We start from the raw sequence: 21,615 nt of genomic DNA on the forward strand, positions 1-21,615 counted from the left end.
TCAAATATATCCTTAACTCTTGTAATGTGTGTATAGGCATATAATCGAAATGTTTTCAATGGGCGTTTCATGTGAATAGACTCATGCCCTCCCTTAAGCAATAAAAAGAGGATACATGACTGAAAATCTTGACACCCTCATAACTGGGTTGTAGTAGAACCTATTTCTATAGTAGTTTTCTATTGTTTCCAGAATTCTGAGTAGCTTGGAATGTTTCATTGAGGAATATTAACAGTAGGGTCAGCCCCCAACAAGTTGTGAACTCAGAAGTTTTTCTTTGGCTTTCCTCAGTGTTTTAGACTTACACAGTTCTCTTCCTCCACCCCCATGTCGAGACAGCTGGCTTCTATCACCTCTGAATGGCCTAATGGCTCCACACTGCCTTCAGCTTAGCCTTTCTTAAGTCAGGTATTGATCCCATTAGAACTTACTGGTGCTTTTTTCCCTTCAAATTTCCAGTATGACAGCCAATTTTCATTAGCTATTGTGTGTTAACTCTGACGTAGAGTCAGAAGCAATTTTTAACCCTCTTCACTGTGTAAACCTCTCCACCAAGACAACGCAGAATTCCACATTCCACTACGTGTGTTATGGATCGTGTGTTAGCTAAGTATGTTAATGTGCTGTCTAAACTCCTCCAGTCTTCCACCAAGATTCCTGAACTCCAATCTAAGGTTCCTGCATACCTCATAGCTCACATTTTTCTTCTCCTAGTTATGAGTCCCTTGACCCACAGAGCAGGCTCACTGGCTGTCGGAGAGGAGTTAAAGACTGAGATGGTGTTGATCTCTGAGGTCAGTATGGGTAGAGGACCGTGCTTGGTGATTGTGCAGCAGATAAAGCACATGGACCTGTGGTGTGGTGCCCTTAAAGTCCAAATTCAAGATTTGTTTTGTAAAAGTTCAGCTCAATGTTTTTTTTTTTTTTCTGAAAACGAGCTAGAGAGATGTCTTAAGGGTTAAAAATACTTGCTCTTATAGAAGACCAATCACACAGGGAGACTCACAACCACTGGGACTCCAGTTCCAGAGATTCTGATGCTCCCTTCTGGTCTCTGAGGTTACTTCAGGGAAATGCTCATACACATACATTTTCTTAAACACCTAACAAGCAGAACTTATCACTTGCCAGATTGCAATAGCATTCAAGCTCCTGGGCTCTTTGGGCAGGAGTAAGGTCTAAGTGCTAATGTTCTTTATGGGCTCAATGTATGCTAATGAGTTGCTTTGCTTCATTTCATTCGTACAGAAAAGCATGACAATACCTACGTCATTATCCACTTTTTAGAGGAACTAGTGTTAGAAAAATCAGTTTGCCAAATAACCCGTAGCAAGTGGAGCTGGTGTTTAAATCCCAGTAGCTCTGACTACAAACTTTGTGGCAAACTGATATAGGCTGAATTACCCACATCAGTTCAGTGTGTGAATGTCTGCTCATTTACGTGTGAATTATGCACTCGCTGAGCATCTCTCTGAACATTTGCTGTACACCCTTCCAGGTGTGAGATAACCTGGTACTTGGCCAAATGGAAACCATTCCCTCGAGGAATGTGTCTGCAGAGAGAATGCCATGTACAGAGATGACGCGTGCATGACCTGGATAGTGGTAAGAGAGAGCTGTGAGGCAGACTCACAGAGGAGAAACCTACCGGCATTCAGAAAGCAGAGGATTTCTCTATTTGGGGAGTTGCAAGGCTCAAAGAAAGGTAGCATTTGATTTGGGCTTTGGCAGATGGGAAGAGTTTAAACATGAGACAGTGAGAAAACAGGCATTTTCAATTCAAAGGATCATAGAAATAATGGCCTAAAGAGGATGTAGAAAAGCTTGCCGTGGGTAGCAAGAACAGAATTTCTTTTCTTTTTTCTTGTTGATCCCATTTTGTTTTGTTCTTTTAGCACAGGCTGCCTTCAAACTCCCTATGTGCCTGTGTAGCTGAGGATGACTTTGAACTTCCAGTCACTCTTCCTCCACCTCACAAGTGCTGGGAGTGCACGTGCACACACCATGCCTGACAGACACACTGGGTTCTGTGACTGTCCGCAAACACATGCATCTCTTTCTGTGTACTTCATCACACATGCGTGCTCAAAACACATCACTGTGGGGCTTAAGAGGTGACTCAGTGGATAAAGTACTTGCTGCCTGTGCTGGACAGTTTTATGTCAGCTTGACACAAGCTAGAGTTATCTGAAAGAATAGAACATCATTGAGAAAATGCTCCCCATAAGATCTGTCTGTAGGGCATTTGCTTAATTAGTGACTCATGGGGGAGGACCCAGCCCATCATGGTGGTGCTATTCCTGGGCTAGGGTCCTCAATTCTATAAGAAAACAGGCTGAGCAAGCCAGTAAGCAGTACTCCTTCATGGCCTCCGCATCAGATTCTGCCTCCATATTCCAGCCCTCTGTGAGACTTCCTTCGGTGATGAACTACAGTGTGGAAGTGTAAACCAAATAAACCCTCTCCTCCCCAACCCTCTTTTGAACATTGTGTCTCATCACAGCAATAGTAACCCTAAGATACTGTCTAAGCCTGCGAACTTGAGTTCAGTGAAAAGCCAGTGTAGCAGCCTTTGCCTGTAATCCCTACGCTGGAAGGCAGAAGTGGAAGGATCCCTGAGGATCCTTGCTGGCCAGCCAGTGAGCTCCAGATTCAATAATGTGAAGTGTGACAAAGGAAGACACTTGATGCTGCTCTCCATCCTTCACGTGTGTGTGTGTGCGTGACACACATGTACATCATGCTCTCTCACTTCACAGTAACAGTAAAACAAAAGCTTAGAAATAAACGAAGATACACAGCCCTAGTTCACAGTCCCTAGGAATGTCTCTCCCCACACACCTGTGCAAAAACTGGAGCTGTCAACCTCTTCAGCTGCCAGATTAATAAATAAATTATTCCATTGTTACATATTTGCTTAAATTAGAATTTCTTGAGTATTATTAAAGTTTGGTAGCATTTTCATGTCTGCAGGTCAGTTTTATTTGTTCTGTGAAATAGTTGCTTTTAAGGTCTGTGCTTTAGCCTATGCAGGCTGGTGTCTCACGGGTGCTATGGAAAGCATCGGCTCCTCAGTCAGAGTCAAAGCCTGCATTAGCGGACAGTCCAGCAAGCAATGTGAGCGTCACATTTTGTGGGTTCTCCTTGCTTTCTAACAGTGCTATGCAGAAAGGCCCTGGGGAAATGCTGTGCTGCCGTGGACACTGGGCACAGCTGAGGTATGTGGAGCTGGTGGTGTCTCTTTAAGGCACATATGTTTTCTTCCATACGCTTCCCAGTTTATAGGAGCTGTCTCCTTTCTGAACAACCTGTGCCTGATCTCTCATTGAGTCTTGCCTGGCTTGCCCTGTCTGCTTTTTCATTTTTTATTTTTACCAATGACATTTTTTTTCCTGATTGCTGAATTTTGTTGCATACATAGCAATATTTTGCTGTTTAAAAATCAAAATGTAGCATTTTCTCTTAGCTTTCACTCTGTGGTCTTTACAGATTTGGTCCTGTGTTTACGTTTATGTGAACAGTGATGTGGGTCTCACTTTTTGTCCTTATACTTCCGTCTTCCGGCTGCCTGTCTGGAAGTGTGCCCTTACTTCGCCAGTACTTGCCACTCCCTGCTGTGCTAGCTTTGAAATAATGGAGGTTTAGAAAAAGTACTGAGTTTGTTCTCCATTGGTTTTCTTTTGTATAGAAAAGTGTGGGTGTTTTTCTGCTATTAAGTGAGTCTTTCTTTTAAATGAGTCCTCTGGAGTACACAGGGGTAACGTGACTGAGAAGAACATCCTACAACATTCTCTTGTACCTTATCTTCCTGCCACATCGTAAGGTTATAGCTTCTTAGGAAGTTTAATTTGCATTTTGGAGCATGTACAGAGCATGATGTTAGTTTTATATTTTTAAGTTTTTATTTATGTATTTTGTGTGTATGGTTGTTTTGCCTGTGTATTTGTCTATGCATCATGTACATGTGTGTGCCCTCAAAGGTCAGAAGAGGGTATCAGATCCCCTGGGTTTGGAGTTACAGACAGATATGAGCTGCCATGTTGGTGCTGGAGATTGAATCTGTGTCCCCTGAAGGAACGCTGAGCCATCTCCAAGCCCCATAGTTTCTAATTTATAACTTAAATTCTCGCGTTTTTTTTTTCTCTGTTTTCCTGTAGGTCCCTTGTAGTTTGGAATATTGGGATGAACTCCAGAAGGTCTTTGTTTCATTCCAAGAATTCAGCCTGTCTGAAAGCAAAGTCTGTGAATTGCAGTTGCCAGACATCAGTCTTGTGAGCGACCAGAAGAAACTGGTATCCTCCGATCTGTGGAGAATTGTTCTGAACAACAATCAGAATGCAGCAGATGACCAGAGGTAACAGAGGCAGACGAGAGAGGAGGGCAGCAGATGGCTACTGGGCATGTACCTGACGAGAGATAAAGGAGGCAGAACTCAGTTCTGCTGCTTGGCAGTCTGGGCTTTGATCACAGTATAGACTGAGAGACCGGGAAAGAGCCTGTTACCTAAATATAAAATTAAAATAATGTATAGTGTCAGTTGAACAACACAGTCCATCCTTCTGAGCCAAAAACATAGAGGAAATGGCTTGATGGGCTCTTGATGTAGTACTCAGAATGGTGAAAATAAACCTGGGGCAGTAAACAGAGAATCGTGTAAGCGTAATTGTCCATATATAAAGTCAAACTTTGAAAATATATTCATCTTTAATGATTTTTTTTTAAACTTTAAGAGGTAAATCTGCAGACGCTAGGAACATTTGACCAACCAAGATCAAGCTGCTGGCATTTGCAGCTGTGAAGTCACAGCTGTCGTGATGGATTCCAGAAGCTACAAGCCGCAGATATTCTTGATCACATCTCCAGAGCTTCCTAGACACATTATAATTCCAAATTATGCCCATTTCTAGTATTTGCCTTCTTGGTGTACGTCTAGTCTTAAAGCTGTTCAGCAGGTCTCCTGCTAAGCCTTTGTGCTTACGTTGTCACGAAAGAGGAGAAAAAGAATGTGACCTCAGCCCTCCCTGGACCATAGGCTATGTGCAGTGAGACACTGCAAGCAAGAACCCCTCCCTGGACCATAGGCTGTGTGCAGTGAGACACTGCAGCCAGGGACCCCTCACTGGGCCGTAGGCTGTGTGCAGTGAGAAACTGCAGCCAGGGACCCCTCCCTGGGCCGTAGGCTGTGTGCGGTGAGACACTGCAGCCAGGGACCCCTCCCTGGGCCGTAGGCTGTGTGCGGTGAGACACTGCAACCAGTGACCCCTCCCTGGGCTGTAGGCTGTGTGCGGTGAGACACTGCAACCAGTGACCCTTCCCTGGGCCGTAGGCTGTGTGCAGTGAGGTGCTGCTGCTCTTTCCTTTCAGTGTCTTACCTTCAGGCCTCCTTGAGGGTTAGCCTTAGTGCTTGCTGCCTTAGCTCCCTTGTAGTAGAGGAGGCTATGGTGGTAGAGATACTGGATAAAATTAATTTGGGTGTGATGGCAGTAACTGGGATTGTGGCCTGCTTGTACTAGAGGAAGCTATGGTGGTGGGCCAGGATATGGAAACCAAGGTGGTGGACACTGTGGTAAGGAGGAGGACATGATGGTTACAATGAAAGAGGCAATTTTGGTGGAGGTAACTGTGGTGGTGGTGGAAACTATAATTGTGTGTGCAGTTATGGTGGACAACCACAGTCAGATTCGGGTCACCATGAGGACAGTGTTGGTCGAGGACACTCAGGCAGTCCCTGTGGTGGTAGAAGTTTGGGGTGAGGTAGCCGAAGGTTTTTAAGGACAGCAGGAAAGGGCTGCTGCATTTCTTAGCAGGAGAGAGCAGGGGACTGTCAGGAAAGCTGCAGGTTACTCTGAGAAAATCGTCCCAAATGCACTAGAGGAACTTAAAAGTCTGCCACAGTCAGAGATGTCACTGCAGTTGTTGGAGGAAGGTCCCTTGTTAGTTCCCGGCTGCTCAGCCCCAAAATAATCACACAGAAACTATATTACTTAAATCACTGCTTGGCCCATTAGCGCTAGCTTCTTAATAGCTGACTTTACATATTAATTTAACCCATCTCCATTAGTCTGTGTATCACCACAAGGTCGTGGCCTACCAGCAAAGTTTTAGCATGTCTGTCTCCAGTGGGGCTCCATGGCTTCTCTCTGGCTCTGCCTTCTTCCTCCCGGCATTCTGTTTAGTTTTCCCTGCCTAGATAAGTTCTGCCCTACCAACAGGCCCAGGCAGTTTCTTTATTCACCAATGGCATCCAGAGCATACAGAGGGGAATCCCACATCAGCAGCATCAGCAGAAAACCCTTTTTCTCAGGATAGAGAGAGCACAGCTATTGAATAATGCAGTGTAGGGTCCATTAGTGTGCATGCCTGAGGTCTTTCCTGTGTTGTAGCTTTGCCTGTTTCTTTCTCTTTTCATTACATCAGGTAGTTGTGATTGTGGTAGGAGTGCCAGGAATCAGAATTAAAGAGTGTTTAGCTTTTCAGTGTCTGCATTGTTCAGTCTTTTCATATTTTAGTGTAGAGTTTGTTGAAGGTCTTTTCTTGTAAGTTAGCAAGTAAATATCATTGTTAATTACAGTTTTGTATAAACTTTCCTAAAATTAACTATAGAGAAACACCTACTGACTTCCTGTTTAAGAGGACTCATTCTCCTGTTTCTGACACTATGATGGATGGGCATGGCATATAGGGAGGGTAGATGCTTGTTGGCTTGCAATGTATGCTTAGATAGTTAAGTTTGGGTAATTAAATTAACATATTGTGAATTTAATAGGATTAAGAATTCCTTAAAATGAAAAAATCAAAAGTTAATGTTTGATTTATGTACATTTTGTTTCAAAATGTAATCATGATTTTAGATGTGTTAGATTTATTGAGTTTTAACTGTGTTAAGAACTTCCCTGTTCCACATTTACATGGTCTCATTGAAACTGCTGGTGGTAGTTTTGGGGGTAACCCATGTCTCTTGCTCTGCTTGGTTTCGGGAAAGGGACAATAGATGTTTCCCACCTCCCACTTTAACATTCTTGACTGATAGTACAGACCACCGAGGTCTCTGAGCAAACTCGGGGTACCTGGTTTTATTCTGTTTTCAAAGCTAGTCTAGGCTGTTTCTAGGCTAGTCTTATAGCCTAGAAGCCATCAACCTTCAGTCACTTTCTTTGCTTATTATTGGGTTTTTTTTTTTTTTGGAGTTTTTTTGTCCCATACAAGTTTTCAGAGCTAAAAAATAAAATTCACTAAATGAACCCCTAACTTGCCAACATACTGTTATTGATTTACCATATACATCTTGCTACATGAAAACAAGGATAATTCAAGTGCCACTGTCCAAAATAAGTATAGCTTCTCACTTCTCCATATCCCATTGGAGTAGTCTCAGATTCCCTAAGAGCTCAATGACTGTCCTATGTATTTCAACCCCAAACATGGTGCTGTGAGTTACAGTTAGTCTGGAAGGCCCTGATTGAAGAGATTTAGAATATGAGGTCATATATCTGCAAAGTCACGTCAGCTGCCTTCATCCAAGTCCTAAATGAACAGCCTGCTGTTTACCCTTTCTTTGGCAGTTGAACACTGAGCTCAAATTTTTACTTGGTTTTTTTAACTGCTAAGCAAAACAAGCAATAAAAAGGATGACAGGGAAAAAATAAATCACCATTACTGTGTTTTCCTAAAAGGAATATAAATACATTTTATGCAATTTCTAGAAAGAAAACATCAATCCTTTGATAATGTCAATATTACATTGACTAGGCTGTAGTTCCGTGGTAGTGTGTGCCTAGCATATCCAAGGACTGGGCTGTAGTTCCGGGGTAGTGTGTACCTAGCATATCCAAGGCCCTGGGTTTTCTTCTCAGCACCAGAACAACAAAAACTTGAATGTAAACAGATGCTTTTATAGTTAGGACTGATGTGTTTGTCCAACACTCTTATGACTAGAGATGTTCTTACCATAATCCTCTCAGTGGTTTAAGACAGATCAGCTCTTGTGCTTTACTGTAAGGAAGGTCATGTGAATAAAAAAAAAAAAGTCTCATGGACCAGAGAGAAGAGGGGAGTGGAGGGGAAGAGTCCACAGCCTCTTGCCTACAGTTGAAAATAAGTAGGCAGATTGACAATGGCATCCCTGGACATGTGTGGATAGCAGGATGCCCCTAGAGAACTTGACAGTGGATGGCATCACTGAATGTGTGTGAATAGCAGGATTAACCATCTAGAGATGTCAAGATCAACTGAGGGCTTCACTGGTAAAGACAGATTATTGTTGGGAGGTGTGCCACTTTTAGGGGTTCACTCCTAAAGAGCTTATATGAATGAATTTGTAGATATTATATCTGACCTCCCTACACTGCCATTAAGATAGGATCAGTTTACATGCCGACATTCTGAATTCCCCTTATTTAAAGCATTCATGACCTTCTATGGGCCACCCAGAAAAACTGAGAAGTAACCCTTTGGCCACTCTGGAGACCCAGCTATGTAAAAGCCCTCTGTTTGTTGTGCGGCCTCTGTTCTGTTCTCACTGCTCCAAACATCTGCATTTACAGCTTAACTTCACTGTGGTTCATCACAGTGCTAGGTCATGAGCTCCACCTAGCTCTAGAGTTTTTGCCTCTAGGAATTGTTTCTCAGCCTGTTACAAGTGAGCAGTGTCAAGCACCCTGTAAACACTCTGATTGGCTTATTCTGAAGGGATGAAGTGTTCAAATATAAATAGTATAAGTTGTGAGGTTTGGGGTTTTACTTCCTGTTTCTGCCTAGTTCCTACAGCTTCTTTACTGTGGTGTGTCAAGTGCATGAACAACTGGTATGTCACTCCCTCTACAAGTACACATATGATTTTAACCCTGACGATGATATTTGAACCTCACACACAAATTCATAGAAAGTTGCTTAAACCGGCATTTTCACTTAGAGACATTGTAAGAATTCCTCGTGTTGGGCACAGTGATGCACACCCGCCATGGCAGCACTTGGAAGACAGAGGCCAGAGGACAGGGCATCCCAGAGCAGCCTCTGCTGCAGAGCAGCTTTGTCTGAGACCATAGCTGCAGCTTGTGCAGTCGTGGTGCCCTGGAGTTTGTATTCTGTCTGTAGTCAGTGTTGATTTACTAGCCTATAGTGCATGCTACATTCCACATAAGTGAAAACTGCCGTTGAGACACGTCGGTAAACGTTCCAGTGTGTTAGCTTCGTGCTTACCAGCCTTTCCATAACCACTTCCCACAGCGGCCGGAGTCACACCCCAGAGAACCCCACACGTCCACGCTATCCTTCTGAACTCCTGTCCCATGTCCACTCCCTGTACAAGCAGTGTGTCACCATTTAGGGTGTGCGTTCTTCTGAGACTGGATGACTCACTCTTCGTTTTAACCAGATCACTACAAAATGTAACTTTAAGAGGATGACCAAGTGAAGAGAGAATTCTTGTAGTGCTGTTAGCCAAAGGACCACTTTGAAAAGTCTATCTATGCCACTCAATGCAGTATCCAGTGGGTCCTCGATACAGAGTGTAGATTAACTCATGGAATATAAGTGTGGACAGTAGAGAAAAGTAAAGCAATAATGGGACATTTGCACTGGCCCAGGAAGTCTCAGGTTTTAAACAGCAGAGCCATGCTCAGAGCTGTGATCTCCTTGCGCCAATATGACACCAAACTGTCCATAAGTTCTGTGAAATGAGTATAGGAAAAAATCGGGTGTGATGTAAGTAAACAGGCATGGAGACTGGAGAATAGTTTGGAAGCTTTCTGCAAATAATCCAAATAGAATATTCAACATAAAGTGAACTAAAAAAACCAAAACTCTTGTGTGTGAGTACCACATAATACTTGATGATTAACATATTGACTGTAGGATTTTCCATCATGGCTGTAGAAAGACATTGTGCTCTTGTGATGCTGGGAAGTAGAGGTTCCTGAGCTGCTTTTGTCTTCCACAGCTCTGCGAGTGAATCTGGTTCTCAGAGCACCTGTGAGCCACTTGTAACTCCAACAGCCCTGGCTGCTTGCACCAGAGTCGACTCCTGTTTCACCCCATGGTTTGTCCCGTCTCTCTGCATGTCATTCCAGTTTGCTCACCTGGAGTTTCGTCTTTGCCATCACTTGGACCAGCTAGGCACAGGTATGCACCACTTCAGCATCCAGAGGGCATCTGCTCGGTACCGTGGCACTTGGTGTTCTCCACATAGTGCCTCGCTTTACCGCACCAGCCCTGGGCACTGGCAGATTCACCCTAAGGCTGATCTGGCACAACAGGTGTGACCCCTACTCCTCACTGAGTGGCATTGTGGTGACATGTTTTGACATGTTTCCTAAGAGAAGTTTCAGGAAAGTTTTTTTTTAATTACTGTTATTCTAATTACAATATTTTTGGAAGAAATACATGTTTTAGTCTGAATCCTACATTAATGGGAAATAGATCCCAAAAATACTTGGTGTTTATCACCTGAGTTCAAGATGCCTATCCTATAAAAGATAGGCACATTCTCATGAAATTACAAGACTCATAATTTTACACATTTTAAAAACTATGAAAAAACTCCCCCATCTAGCAAAAGTAGGCTCCTATAAATTCCCAGTATTACTTGAATAATTACTTCTCAAGTGTTGTGTTCAGTATCAATGCTTTTCTAGTTAATTTAGTTTTAGGTTTTGGGTTTTCAACTTACATGTCATGGAAAAAAAGAGGGAGATTAAAACTGGACATAGTTTCTGTTCAGCATGTTGCCTTTTCAGCAAGAATAGAGTTTACCTGCTTTTTCCTGAGTCACGTCTTTGTTTAGAGATTTAGACGATTGTCTGCTCCTGTTGCTGCAATCAACAACTTTATCTGTGGAAGCGATGACAGCCTTTGAGCAGACAAAACAATGTATCTGCAGTGTCAGCCGGTCCTTCAAAGACTGTAACAGTTTAAAAACAATTGTTTACACTTATGAATACCAAGTTCTAAATTCAAAACGAAGTGGGTCATTTAAGTCACCTTCTTTGTTTCCACGCAGAATCGGCACATCTTAATTGCTCTTTGTCTTGTTTCCTTCCAAGCTTCACCACGGCATCTCCAGCCGTTCATTCCTGATAAAAATGTGCCCTCCGAACTGGAGTACATGGTGATTTCCTTCAAAGAACCAACCCTGTATCTTCGACAGTGGAGCAGCGATTCTGTCTGCCAGGAGATCCGGTTCTCATCACAGGTGGACTGTAGGCTTCTGGAGTGCAGAAACGTCACGATGCAAACTGTCGTGCATCCCTTCGGCATCTCGGGACAGATCGCGCTCTCCGACGGAGTGCAGAGGGTGCTCGACGGCACCGTGATCATGGACTCCGTGCTTGTCAACTTTGGGCAGCATATGGTTCACTCCCTGAACACCGCGATACAAGCTTGGCAGCAGGTATGCACATTCCCCAGCAGTGTGCAGCTTAGCCACGTCTGGTCTGTCATTACACTCTCCATGTTATTAGTGAGAGAATGGAGCATTTGACGGGCACCACCGTATGCTGGCCTTCTTTGTCTAGGTAAAGTGATGCGAAGCTTCTCTTCAGGAAACTTTGGAGGATGTGGGTTCACACACATCAGAGATGTTGCCCATCCACTCCCGACTAGTACACCACATCTGGGTGGAAAGTAACATAGCCCAAGACTTTGAAGTCCTATGGCTTTATTTAGCTAAAGCTTCAACTTCAGTATATTCCAGAGTGTCTGAATGTTCAGTGCAGAAATGAAGGCCTTACAGTAAGCCTTCCAGATTCTCAGACAGTCTAGTCTTTTCCTTTGCTGACATCCTGCCTTTTTATCCACTAGAATATTCTTACATTCATTGAGAATTGTAGTAACTTTAATAATTGTCCTTGTACTTTTATAAGAAATTATTCATATCAAAAAACAGAAGATGTATAAAACAATCCTGAGTGGCTTATTTAAAATGGAAAACCTGCCAGTGTCTGGCACCATGGAAACAGTCCCATTGGATGTTTGGATGATAATACATGCAGAGATGCAGAATAAGTCACTTCTGCTTGTGCGCTGTTTTCATCGCTGCATCATCCCCATTCCGCACACACTCCTGTGCCGACCTCTCCGCATGGGCACTAGGCAGCATGGTGAGGGTGTCTGCTCTGTAATGGAGTTCAAGGAAGAGAACTCAGCGGAAATTTTTGTAGGAATAACTTGAGCATCTTTATGGAAAGAATTTTATGAAATAAATAATTCTAAATAATTTTTAAGTTATCCAACCTAAAATGCTTTATGAGAATTAGATTTTTTAAAAATAAAATTTAATGTTCACTTTATACGCATGAAGACCTATACAAGACTAAGGAATTAATTGCTTGACATGGTACTACAATAGCAAAGGGAAAGAAGATAACACATCTGGTTTATATTTTAAGTCTTTTTTAAGGGCATTCCATGGTTTTCTTGTTGCAAAAGACATGCGTAAAATAAGAGCTAGTGTGATCTAAATCTTTGCAGCTGGTTCAAATAGCAATGTGAAAAAAACTTCCATAGCTCCAATTTCTAGGGTTTTTTTTTTCATATTTTGAACAAAGCATTTAATAAAAAACAAACATAGAAAATAAAAAAGAATTCTTGATAGAAGAATTCAGCCCAGGATATTTTTGTCTTGGTATCAGAGCTTTTAAAGAAGACTCATATGTGGCAACTACTGCAAAATGGCCTTCAAAAATATCAGTTTTCTCCCAGAGAAAAAAATGTTCTCCTAGACACAGCTATACACATAAATAAAATATGGTACATAAATATTTAAATGTCTTAAACCACATCACACTGCAAATGACTGACTGGCTAACGCAGTGCCTTGCAGGAATACTCCATTGAGTAGAGCCATGTGTCACACAGCAGACTGCTGACAGGTACATTCTATGAATAGTTGGTTCTGATTTATACAGGGATTTGGCAATGTTAACATGAGCCACAGAGGATATGCTTCTGTAATTGTTGCTGTAATTTTCTTGTTTCCTCGCATGTCAAGGGTACTTGCCACCAAGTTTTAATGTGGTAGGCGTTGAACCCTACGTAGTCTAAAGTAAACATGAAAGTACACTACTTTGAAATTAGAGGACAGTTGACATGGAAATGGGCTGATACAGGCTTATTACACCCGTTATTTCTGTCCTGAACAAGCTTATTGTCTTTAGAGGGAAGTTTATTCTGAAACTTGAATTTTATTGTATGTTAATAATGCCAACATACAGTATAGTTATTGACAATTAAAAATGAATTTAATAAGTATAACAAGAGATTTGCATTCTCCATCTACTTTTTAACAGATTATTATCAGGCATGAAATAGTTTGACCCTTCACCTTCATGTCATAAGTTCAAAATTAACAGACCTTTTCATCAGTTTCTGATTTCTGTGGTTTTAGAGCGTTCTTTCTCTCCCTTTTTCTCTCCTTTTCCCTCTCCCTCCCCCCATCTCTCTCTGTCTCTCTCTTTCCCTGTATATATGCATGTGTCAGTTGATGATGGTTTCTTTCATGAGACTAAGAATTCAAAACTCCACTTTGTTTTTGCTTCTTGTGTCAGTTTCCAAGGTTTGAACAAATAGCATTTAAATGGAAATCACACTCACGTGTCTCCCTTATACCAAATGTTATCTCTACCATGCAGATTCCCGTACTTGAAATATGAATCTTTTAACTACAGATCCTTGCGAGCATTCTGGGACTTAGCATAGATGGTGTCACTTAAATGAATATATGCATTTTATATTATATAACAGAATCTAAAATATCCCAAGAAATGTTAAAGCTTATTACAGTTATAGTAAATTCTGTAGATGAAGGAGCAGTGGAGAAACACTTCCCCGAGGACCTTACTTTAGAAAAATGTAAACAACCCCTTTGTGTTCTTTAATTTACATTTTCCCCTAAAACCCTCGTTGTTTATTAAATCCTCATCAGTTTTTCAGGATGAGGAGAGGAACCTCCAGCTGGTAACTTAACCTCTGTGTTGAGACTGATTCTGACCTCGGGATGTGTAACTGGGGGGGGGGAGGGCCTGCAGGCAGACCCTCCTTCATATCTGTGCTCTTGCATGGAAAGGAGAGAGAAATGTTTACAGGAAAGCAGTTTATTTTGATTATATAATACCAAGTGGAAAAATCTCATCAAAACTAATCACACACTGTGATTCTGGTTTGATTAAAGGTTTTAGATAAATACATTAAATAGGATTGGGTAGATCAGTCTGAAATAGTAAGAGCCAGAATATTCAGGGGGGGAAACATTGCTTGAGAAAAATTCTTCCAAATGAGCATAACATTGACAGTTTAAATTCACTTTTTAAATATTTTTCTAGTTTTTATAAAGTCAACATGTTTTCCCAACATAATTATTAACATTAGACTAGGTATGGTTCTTTGGTAGAGTGCTTACCTGTGTGCATCTGGCCCTGTGCTCAAGTCCCCGCATAGTCAGAAGACCCACTTTCTTTAGTTGTTTGTGTCCTGAATGTGTATTGAGGACCTAAGTGTCAGGAGTCCTGATGAATGCTGGAGGTAAAGTTCCTTCGTGGGTGGCAAGCGCAGCATCTGACCCGAGCTGATAGATGCTGTCACGTCCTCATCGACTAGGGAGACCTGGGGGATCTCAGAAAGCTGCTTTGGAGGCACTGACTTTATACACGGGAACCTGCAAGCCGGTCCAATAAGAGGTCAAAGAAAAGAGGTCCCGCAGTAGGAAGGGGCTGGACCAGGAAGCAGCTTCACATTTGACTGAATAAAGGAGGTCAGGGGAATGTGGAGTTCCTGGGAAAGGCAGGCAGAACTGGAGAGTGGAGGATCTGGGGAAGAACTGGAGTGTGGAGGACTTGGGGAAGAACTGGAGTGTGGAGGACCTGGGGAAGAACTGGAGTGTGGAGGACCTGGGGAAGAACTGGAGTGTGGAGGACCTGGGGAAGAACTGGAGTGCCCGTAGAAAATGACACTTGAAGTGCAGCTAGTGCTCTCCGTGTGGCCTGGGTGAAACTGACGTGGGAAACCCAACAGCAGGCATGTTTTAAGCTCATGGCTAATTGTTAAAAGCCATGTAGAAAGCAGTAACGGTTGTAAGTGGGTCTCAGCCTGTCAAGCAAGGTTCTGCGCCATAAGAATTGGAGGATAAGCAAGAATGGTAGATGACTTACAAAGGAAAGGGAGAAGAAGAAAGAAGTAATCATAGTAGTGGTGATGGTGTAGTGGTAATGGTAATGGTTGGTGTAGTGGTGGTGATAGTTGGTGTGGTGGTGGTGATAGTTGGTGTGGTGGTGGTGGTGGTGGTGGTAATGGTGGTGGTCTTCACAGGTGTCTAGGAAAATGAGTCCTGTCAAGGCCTCTTCACCACCCAAAACTATGGAACACACTCCTTGGGTGTATTCTGCATGGCTGGGGTTGGATTTTATTTCCCACAGTTCTTTGCTGATGGAGTTGTAGGTCTGCTCTCTGTCCTGCTTGGGAACCACTGACATTTATCTGTACGCACCTTGGGTTTGATCCTCCGAACCCCGTGAATCATCCTGCTGCTGAGTTATGTCACTCTTTACTTTCCTCCCCTCAGTAAAGGGGAGACTGTAGTGCGTGGTATTCTTTGGCTCCTGAGCCGGAAAATAGAGGCCCCCATTACCTGCAAATCAGTTAGCTACTTGGGAATTCTTATACCCTCGAGCTGATACCTTTCTTAGCTGTACTTTGTTTCCCGAAAGCATTTGACTAGTTTTTAAGCCACAGCCTGGGTGATAAAGACAGCACCGCCAGTGTTTTGATGTCACAGCAGCCGGGAGGGACACATTGAGATCCATTATCAGAGGAGCCTTAGACATTTAGTGAGGAGATCTGCTACTGAGCTGTTTGCTGAATGAAACAGACACTGGGGATTTTTTCAGCTTACATGATTCTTCTTAAAAACTGCAACTTGGCCTTTAAATGGATTCTGGAGTTGATCTGTTTTGTATGTTCAACCTCTTAACAATAGAGGGAAAGTTATGGTTTTATTTATATCTCTCACTGAGCAGATTTGCACACACACACACCCCTCCCTCCCTCTTAAGGAACCCAGGGTTGTAGTAACCTAAATGATCCTTACTTTCTGTAGGGTACAAACTGTGGCTTTGGTAATTGGCGTTGATTGTAGAGTTTCGAGGGCTGGGTACATGGTAATTCTAGCCTCTAGTCCTCTGCTGAGAAGCCTGCACGACCCAGGACAGCACTCTTTATAGCATGTTAATTCGTTTTAAGAAATGCTAAATGTTTGTGGGATCTCATTGTTCTTTTCCTCTTCTGTGTGTATGATTTATTTTGTAGGAGTATAAATTGAAACACATTCCTGGAACATATGATGGCTTTAAGATATTTTTGTTGTGCTTATCCTGGAAGTATAGAATAGGCTGTGCACCAGAGCTAATGACAACAGGTCCTTTAACATTTGTGTGTTATAACAATGGCCACTGGGCAGACAGCTGCCAAACATCTTGCAATTAATCTGATACACACATTGGCTTTTATATTCTTTTCCTTCCAGAACAAATGCCCTGAGGTAGAGGAATTGGTCTTCAGCCACTTTGTGATCTGTAACGACACACAGGAGACACTGCGGTTTGGCCAAGCGAACACTGATGAGAATTTACTGCTGGCGAGTCTGCACAGCCACCAGTACAGCTGGCGCTCTCACAGGTCCCCACAGGTACTGCAGAAGCCGGCTGACAAACAGCCACTGTGAGTGCTGCTCAGGAAAGAGAGGCCTCAGAGGTCATGGTCCTTCTGCAGAGCGGGGTGACGCGGTCCCTGCCCTGTGGAAGGAAGGTGCTGTGCTGCTGTGCGGTAAAGACACAGCCAAGGGTTCTGCTCTCCACGTGGTGCAGCTCCGTTTTCCTGTCGCTGTAGCCGGGGAAGTTAGAGAGATGTACCCTGCAGGGATGGTCTGCGGGTGAATTAAATGCAAAGATGTGGTCTAAATGAGAAAAAGAAATCCTAGGACGTATTCCCAGGAATAAACTCCTATCTGCTTGTGATTAAAGTGAGTCACTAGATCAGAGAGCATGGCTTCCCCATGTGCTCCATAGGTCTGTTCACCCCAAAGAGCTAGATACTTGTCTTTTGCTTATTTTGAGTTTTTTCACATGAAATCACCCACTATTGATATAAAATTTGGAAATATAGACACAGTGAAATATCCTTTATCTAAAAATCTTAATTTTAAATCAAATTAATCAGACAGGACTTTAAAATTCTAAGCTTTTGTAAATACAAATTCTCTTTTTAAAGATTTGTTTTTATTATTTTTGGTTATGTGTATGGAGTGAGTAGGTATGTGTCCTTGAGTACAGGTGCCCACAGGTGCCAGAAGTGTGGGGTCCCCTGGAGATGGACTGCCTGACACAGGCGCTGGCCCCGAACTCTGGAAGAGCAGCACAGCTCCCTCCGGTGCCTTGAGATATAAATCCCTACGAAAGCTTCTCACACAGTATGGCACTGCACTTAGAATTTTGTCCTAAATCACACATACTTCCCAACTTTTCTCTTGAAAATGTTCCATGTTAGAGTTTTCATTTGCCCTGTGTGACAGGATGGACATTGTATTTATTTTGAATTTTTCTTTTTGCTAGTTTTTTCTTATTGGTTGAAAAGTTAGGAGCTTGTAGGACAAAGGCCAGTGCACATGCAGTCCCAACCATAGTAACACTCATTGTCTAGACGTTTCCATGGCCACTGCACCACCACCACCTCCACTTCCACAACCACCTCCACCACCATCACCTCCACCATCACCACCACCTCCACTTCCACAACCACCCCCACCACCCCGACCTTCAGGATTCCTGGACTCTGGAGCTCAGCTGGCAAGGCTGATGTTAACACATGCCTCAGGACTGTGGGGACTAGAGGTCAGTGAGAAACAAGAATGGGCAGCCGCTGTGACCATTACACTTGGCATAAGTGTGCTTTAAAAAAGTTATTATGTAGTCTGTTGCTATATCTAGTTCAAGTATAAGGGCACTTGATTTTGTTAGTTTATATATGTAGTTTTATACCCATGGTCCTATCTTCTTCCCCTGTATTTTGTCTGTATAATTCATCTGTTAAACTCGCCAAGCTCTGCGGTTTTAGGAGAAGGGCTGAGAAATCTCTGATACAGTACCCAGGAAAGCCTAAAGCCAAGAGAGAGGGTTCTTGGTCCATGTGTGACCCCTTGCAAAGGGGTAACTTCTGTAACTTTTCACTTGCATAAATGAAGTTCGTATAGAGCATGTCTGTAGCCAGGTGTGATGGTGCACCTGTATCCCAGCACCCAGGAGGACCAGGAAATTCACACCGTTCTCCACTACCTGGGAGTTCAAGGCCAGTATCAACCCCGTCCCCACCCAAAAAAATGAGAAAACTTCGAGTTTAAATCAGACTCCTTTAAAAGTAAATGATGTCCTTTTTATGTTTCTATGTATGCTGAAATGTATTTAAGACCTCTGAAGCCAGAGGCCTTAATGGGCCCAGAGGGCGCTCACAGAATTCCTCTCCTCCACAAGAGCACAGCTGCCCCCTCTAATGAGAGGCTGCATCTGAGCTCAGATCAGAACAACCGGCCACTAACGCACCTGGGGCTCGTCACAGATGCACGAGTGAGCAACATGTTCCCTCTTCCAGATTCCAAGTCATAGCCTGCATTGCCCAGCAATCTTGGGAACATTTGTGTCTGTGTGTTTATACAACCTCAGGTATTAGTTCATAGTCTCCAGGAGAATCTCTAAAGTTCATAGAACTTAACTCCACTAAACAATGCAGCTTATATTGCAGAGACCAAGAGAGTGGCAATGACACCGGGAAAGGTTTCAGAAGGTCAGGATGTCCTAGAACCACACAGAAGGTTGCTAACAACACTGAATCCCAGGAGGACAAGAAGAAACACGGACATACCAATCCCAGAAACCTTGAACTGAGGAACCTTTTTGGAGCGAGAAGTCATAAACTCCCTTATAGTTTGTAACACATGCTTTGAGGCAGTCACTTAAGATGTTGGACATTCCACAACAATTTCTTGCCTAAACAAACAAAAGAAGAATAGAACTGCTTCTCGGGGAATAAGTGAACATGTCCAGCTGCACAGAATTGTAGATGCTACCACAGGGACTTACAAGTATACAAGTTCAGCTCGCCAGATAGGTTGTATGACCAGAATCGTCAAGGAGTTGGTCTTCAGAGAAGTTTTTCATGGCGTCCCGAGGTGAATCTAGATCCTGGAAGTGTAAATTCATGGCATCTTCCCAGAATACGAGCAAGTATATGTGGTTCAAAGATAAGAGAAGCCTTGTTTGATTTGACCAAGCTAGGAAGAGCACTCCTCCATAAACCGTAGAATTTACATATAAGCTGTCAAAAATAGCTTCCTTTCTGGTTCTAGAGAGCACTCTGGTTAATCTTTTGAAATAGGAATACGTCTGCCTTGTGTGTTAAAAATTTGTACTTCTGTCTACCTTCAAAAGGCACAATTTATGAATTATGTACATTTTTAGAGGTGTAGAATTCCAATTATCAGTGATTTAGTTTGTTTTATATAAAGATTTATTATATAAATGTGTATGTGCACCATTGTGAGTAGTGGTGCCGGAAGAGGTCAGAAGAGGGTGCTAGATATACAGTAACTGGGGTTAGGATGGGAGCCAGCGGGTATGTGGGTGCTGAGAACCAAACCCTGGACTTCTGCAAGAGCAGTCAGTGCTCCAGCCCCACAGTCGCTTAATCTTAGTAATTAAATCAAGCGGGGCAAAAGGGGGGGGAGTCACTAGAGAGTGTATATAAAATAATAAAATATTTTTCTGAAATGGATATAAAAGTAGTTTATAAGTTTGTGAACATAACACATTTTTTAAATTGTAAAATGTAGCTAGTTAGGAATTAATTTTGATGACTAGCACAGTATCTTGCAAAATATTCAGCAGAGATAAGTGCCAAAAATATAAACCCTGCCTGTAAGATGGAGGCTGGCAGCTGTTCGCTAAGGTACCAGGTGGTAGATACACAGGCCCTTCCAGCCTGTGCTGCAGCCTCTCCGCATGCTAGGGCACAGCAGAGTCCAGAGATGACGCAGCATTAACAATGTGAAGGTTCAGGCTGGGACAGCAGCTCAGCAGCTGAGAGCACTTGTTGCTCTTAGGGAGAACCCAGGTTCAGTTCCCAGCACTCACGTGATACTCACAAGCACCCATCATTCAGCCCCTGGGACCCAGCACCCTCCTCTGACCTTCTTTGGCACCAGGCATGTACATGGTGCACAGGCACACTTGCGGGCAAAAGCTCATACATAAAATGAAAATGAATAAGTCTAATTTTTAATTTTTTAATAAAATCTTTTTTAAAGTTAGTTTTTTAAATGTAAAGGTTCCTAAGCTGCCCCAAAAATGCTCTGTTTTCCCCTAAGCCTGTGTTGCCATCCTTGTTTTCATCCCTGTGCTCGTAGATGCCAGCGGGCTAACGTTTGGCTCGTAGTTCTTACTCCAGCCTTTGTGATACTCTCATCACTTCAAAGCTTGGCAAACGTTCTCAGAACCTTGAGAAGTGTAACTCATACCACGTACACGCCCCTGAGACAGCGGTGATGTCTTCTCGTCTTCTCCCTCTGTGCCCACGCAGTGTGTGAGCTTTAGAAGGTTCTCCACTTCCCTCAAGACTGTCTTAGAATCCCAACCAATTGTCCATTTTGTGAGCTGGCCTATAACTCCTGTTCAAATGGATCCGTATAATGTGCTTGTTTGCATGCATCCAGAGCAAAAAGAGGGTCCTTGTTGACTCAGTCACAGTTTAAAACCTCAGAAAGCAGACAACGGCAGGAAAGGTTCTGTGTTAACAAGACTGATAAATTTGTCAGGTGTGCTCTGTGTGTGCGTATATGTTAAAGCTGGTTTTATTCTGTTTATGGTGCTGGGGATAAAAGGGCAAATGAGCAATATTTTTAATGAATTGAGGATATCATTCATATATACAGTGAATTTTCTCCCCCCCCCCAGTCGTCCTGGATCCTACAAGCACACCTCCCCCACCTTTGATGGAAGAGTAAGAAGGTTCCAAGCCACTAAAATAAGCCTGGACCGTGACCCCATAACTTCCTTAGTAATCTCATGTTAGAAAAGAACATAAACTAGAGCAAAGACTTTAGAAACACTAAGAAAATCAAAGGTACTCAAATGCTTATGTTTTAAAATACGCTTTAATTAAAATTCATCACTTTCCCTACAACCCCTCCCATGTCCCCTTCTCAACTTGATAACCTCTTTTTATTTTATTATTATTGTTACATGTGTATGTACAAGTACATACATACTACCTGTTGAATCTGTTTTTGTTGTTTGTGTGCATATGGTCTCAGGGATGACCACTCTGTATTGATAGTTAATAGAGGACCGCCCCAGAAGCAGTCAGTCCCCCCTCTCCCTGCAGTCATTAGTTGTCTGGAGTCTGTGTGGGGGGCAGCCCCACGGCGTTTTCTCCTCCACACTGGCATGTGTTTGATATTGCCATTGCTCCAGTCTAGTTTATGTGGCTGTTTCTAGGAGAGACTGATTCCTAGCAGACTTCCTGGTAGTCTGACTCTTAGCGTCGTTCTGTCCCGAGTTGTTCCCTGAGTCCTAGATGCAGGAG

The 21,615-nt window shown here is 42.9% G+C and overlaps 1 protein-coding gene across 6 annotated transcripts in view; it reads left to right on the forward strand.

Moving 5' to 3' along the window:
- The window catches only part of Vps13b (vacuolar protein sorting 13 homolog B), a 438,985-nt gene that overhangs the window by 346,419 nt on the left and 70,951 nt on the right, over positions 1 to 21,615 (forward strand). For 4 of the 6 annotated variants that reach the window (XM_057791252.1, XM_057791249.1, XM_057791250.1 and 1 more), the window contains 5 exons: positions 3,159 to 3,218; positions 4,158 to 4,354; positions 9,938 to 10,119; positions 11,040 to 11,386; positions 16,511 to 16,672. In XM_057791252.1, coding sequence (XP_057647235.1) covers positions 3,159 to 3,218; positions 4,158 to 4,354; positions 9,938 to 10,119; positions 11,040 to 11,386; positions 16,511 to 16,672 — 948 coding nt within the window. The remainder of the gene's footprint in view (positions 1 to 3,158; positions 3,219 to 4,157; positions 4,355 to 9,937; positions 10,120 to 11,039; positions 11,387 to 16,510; positions 16,673 to 21,615) is intronic. The other 2 variants (XM_057791251.1, XM_057791253.1) reach the window with 1 other exon arrangement.

This window comes from Chionomys nivalis, chromosome 17, assembly GCF_950005125.1.
Source record: "Chionomys nivalis chromosome 17, mChiNiv1.1, whole genome shotgun sequence".
Taxonomy (NCBI): Eukaryota; Metazoa; Chordata; class Mammalia; order Rodentia; family Cricetidae; genus Chionomys; species Chionomys nivalis.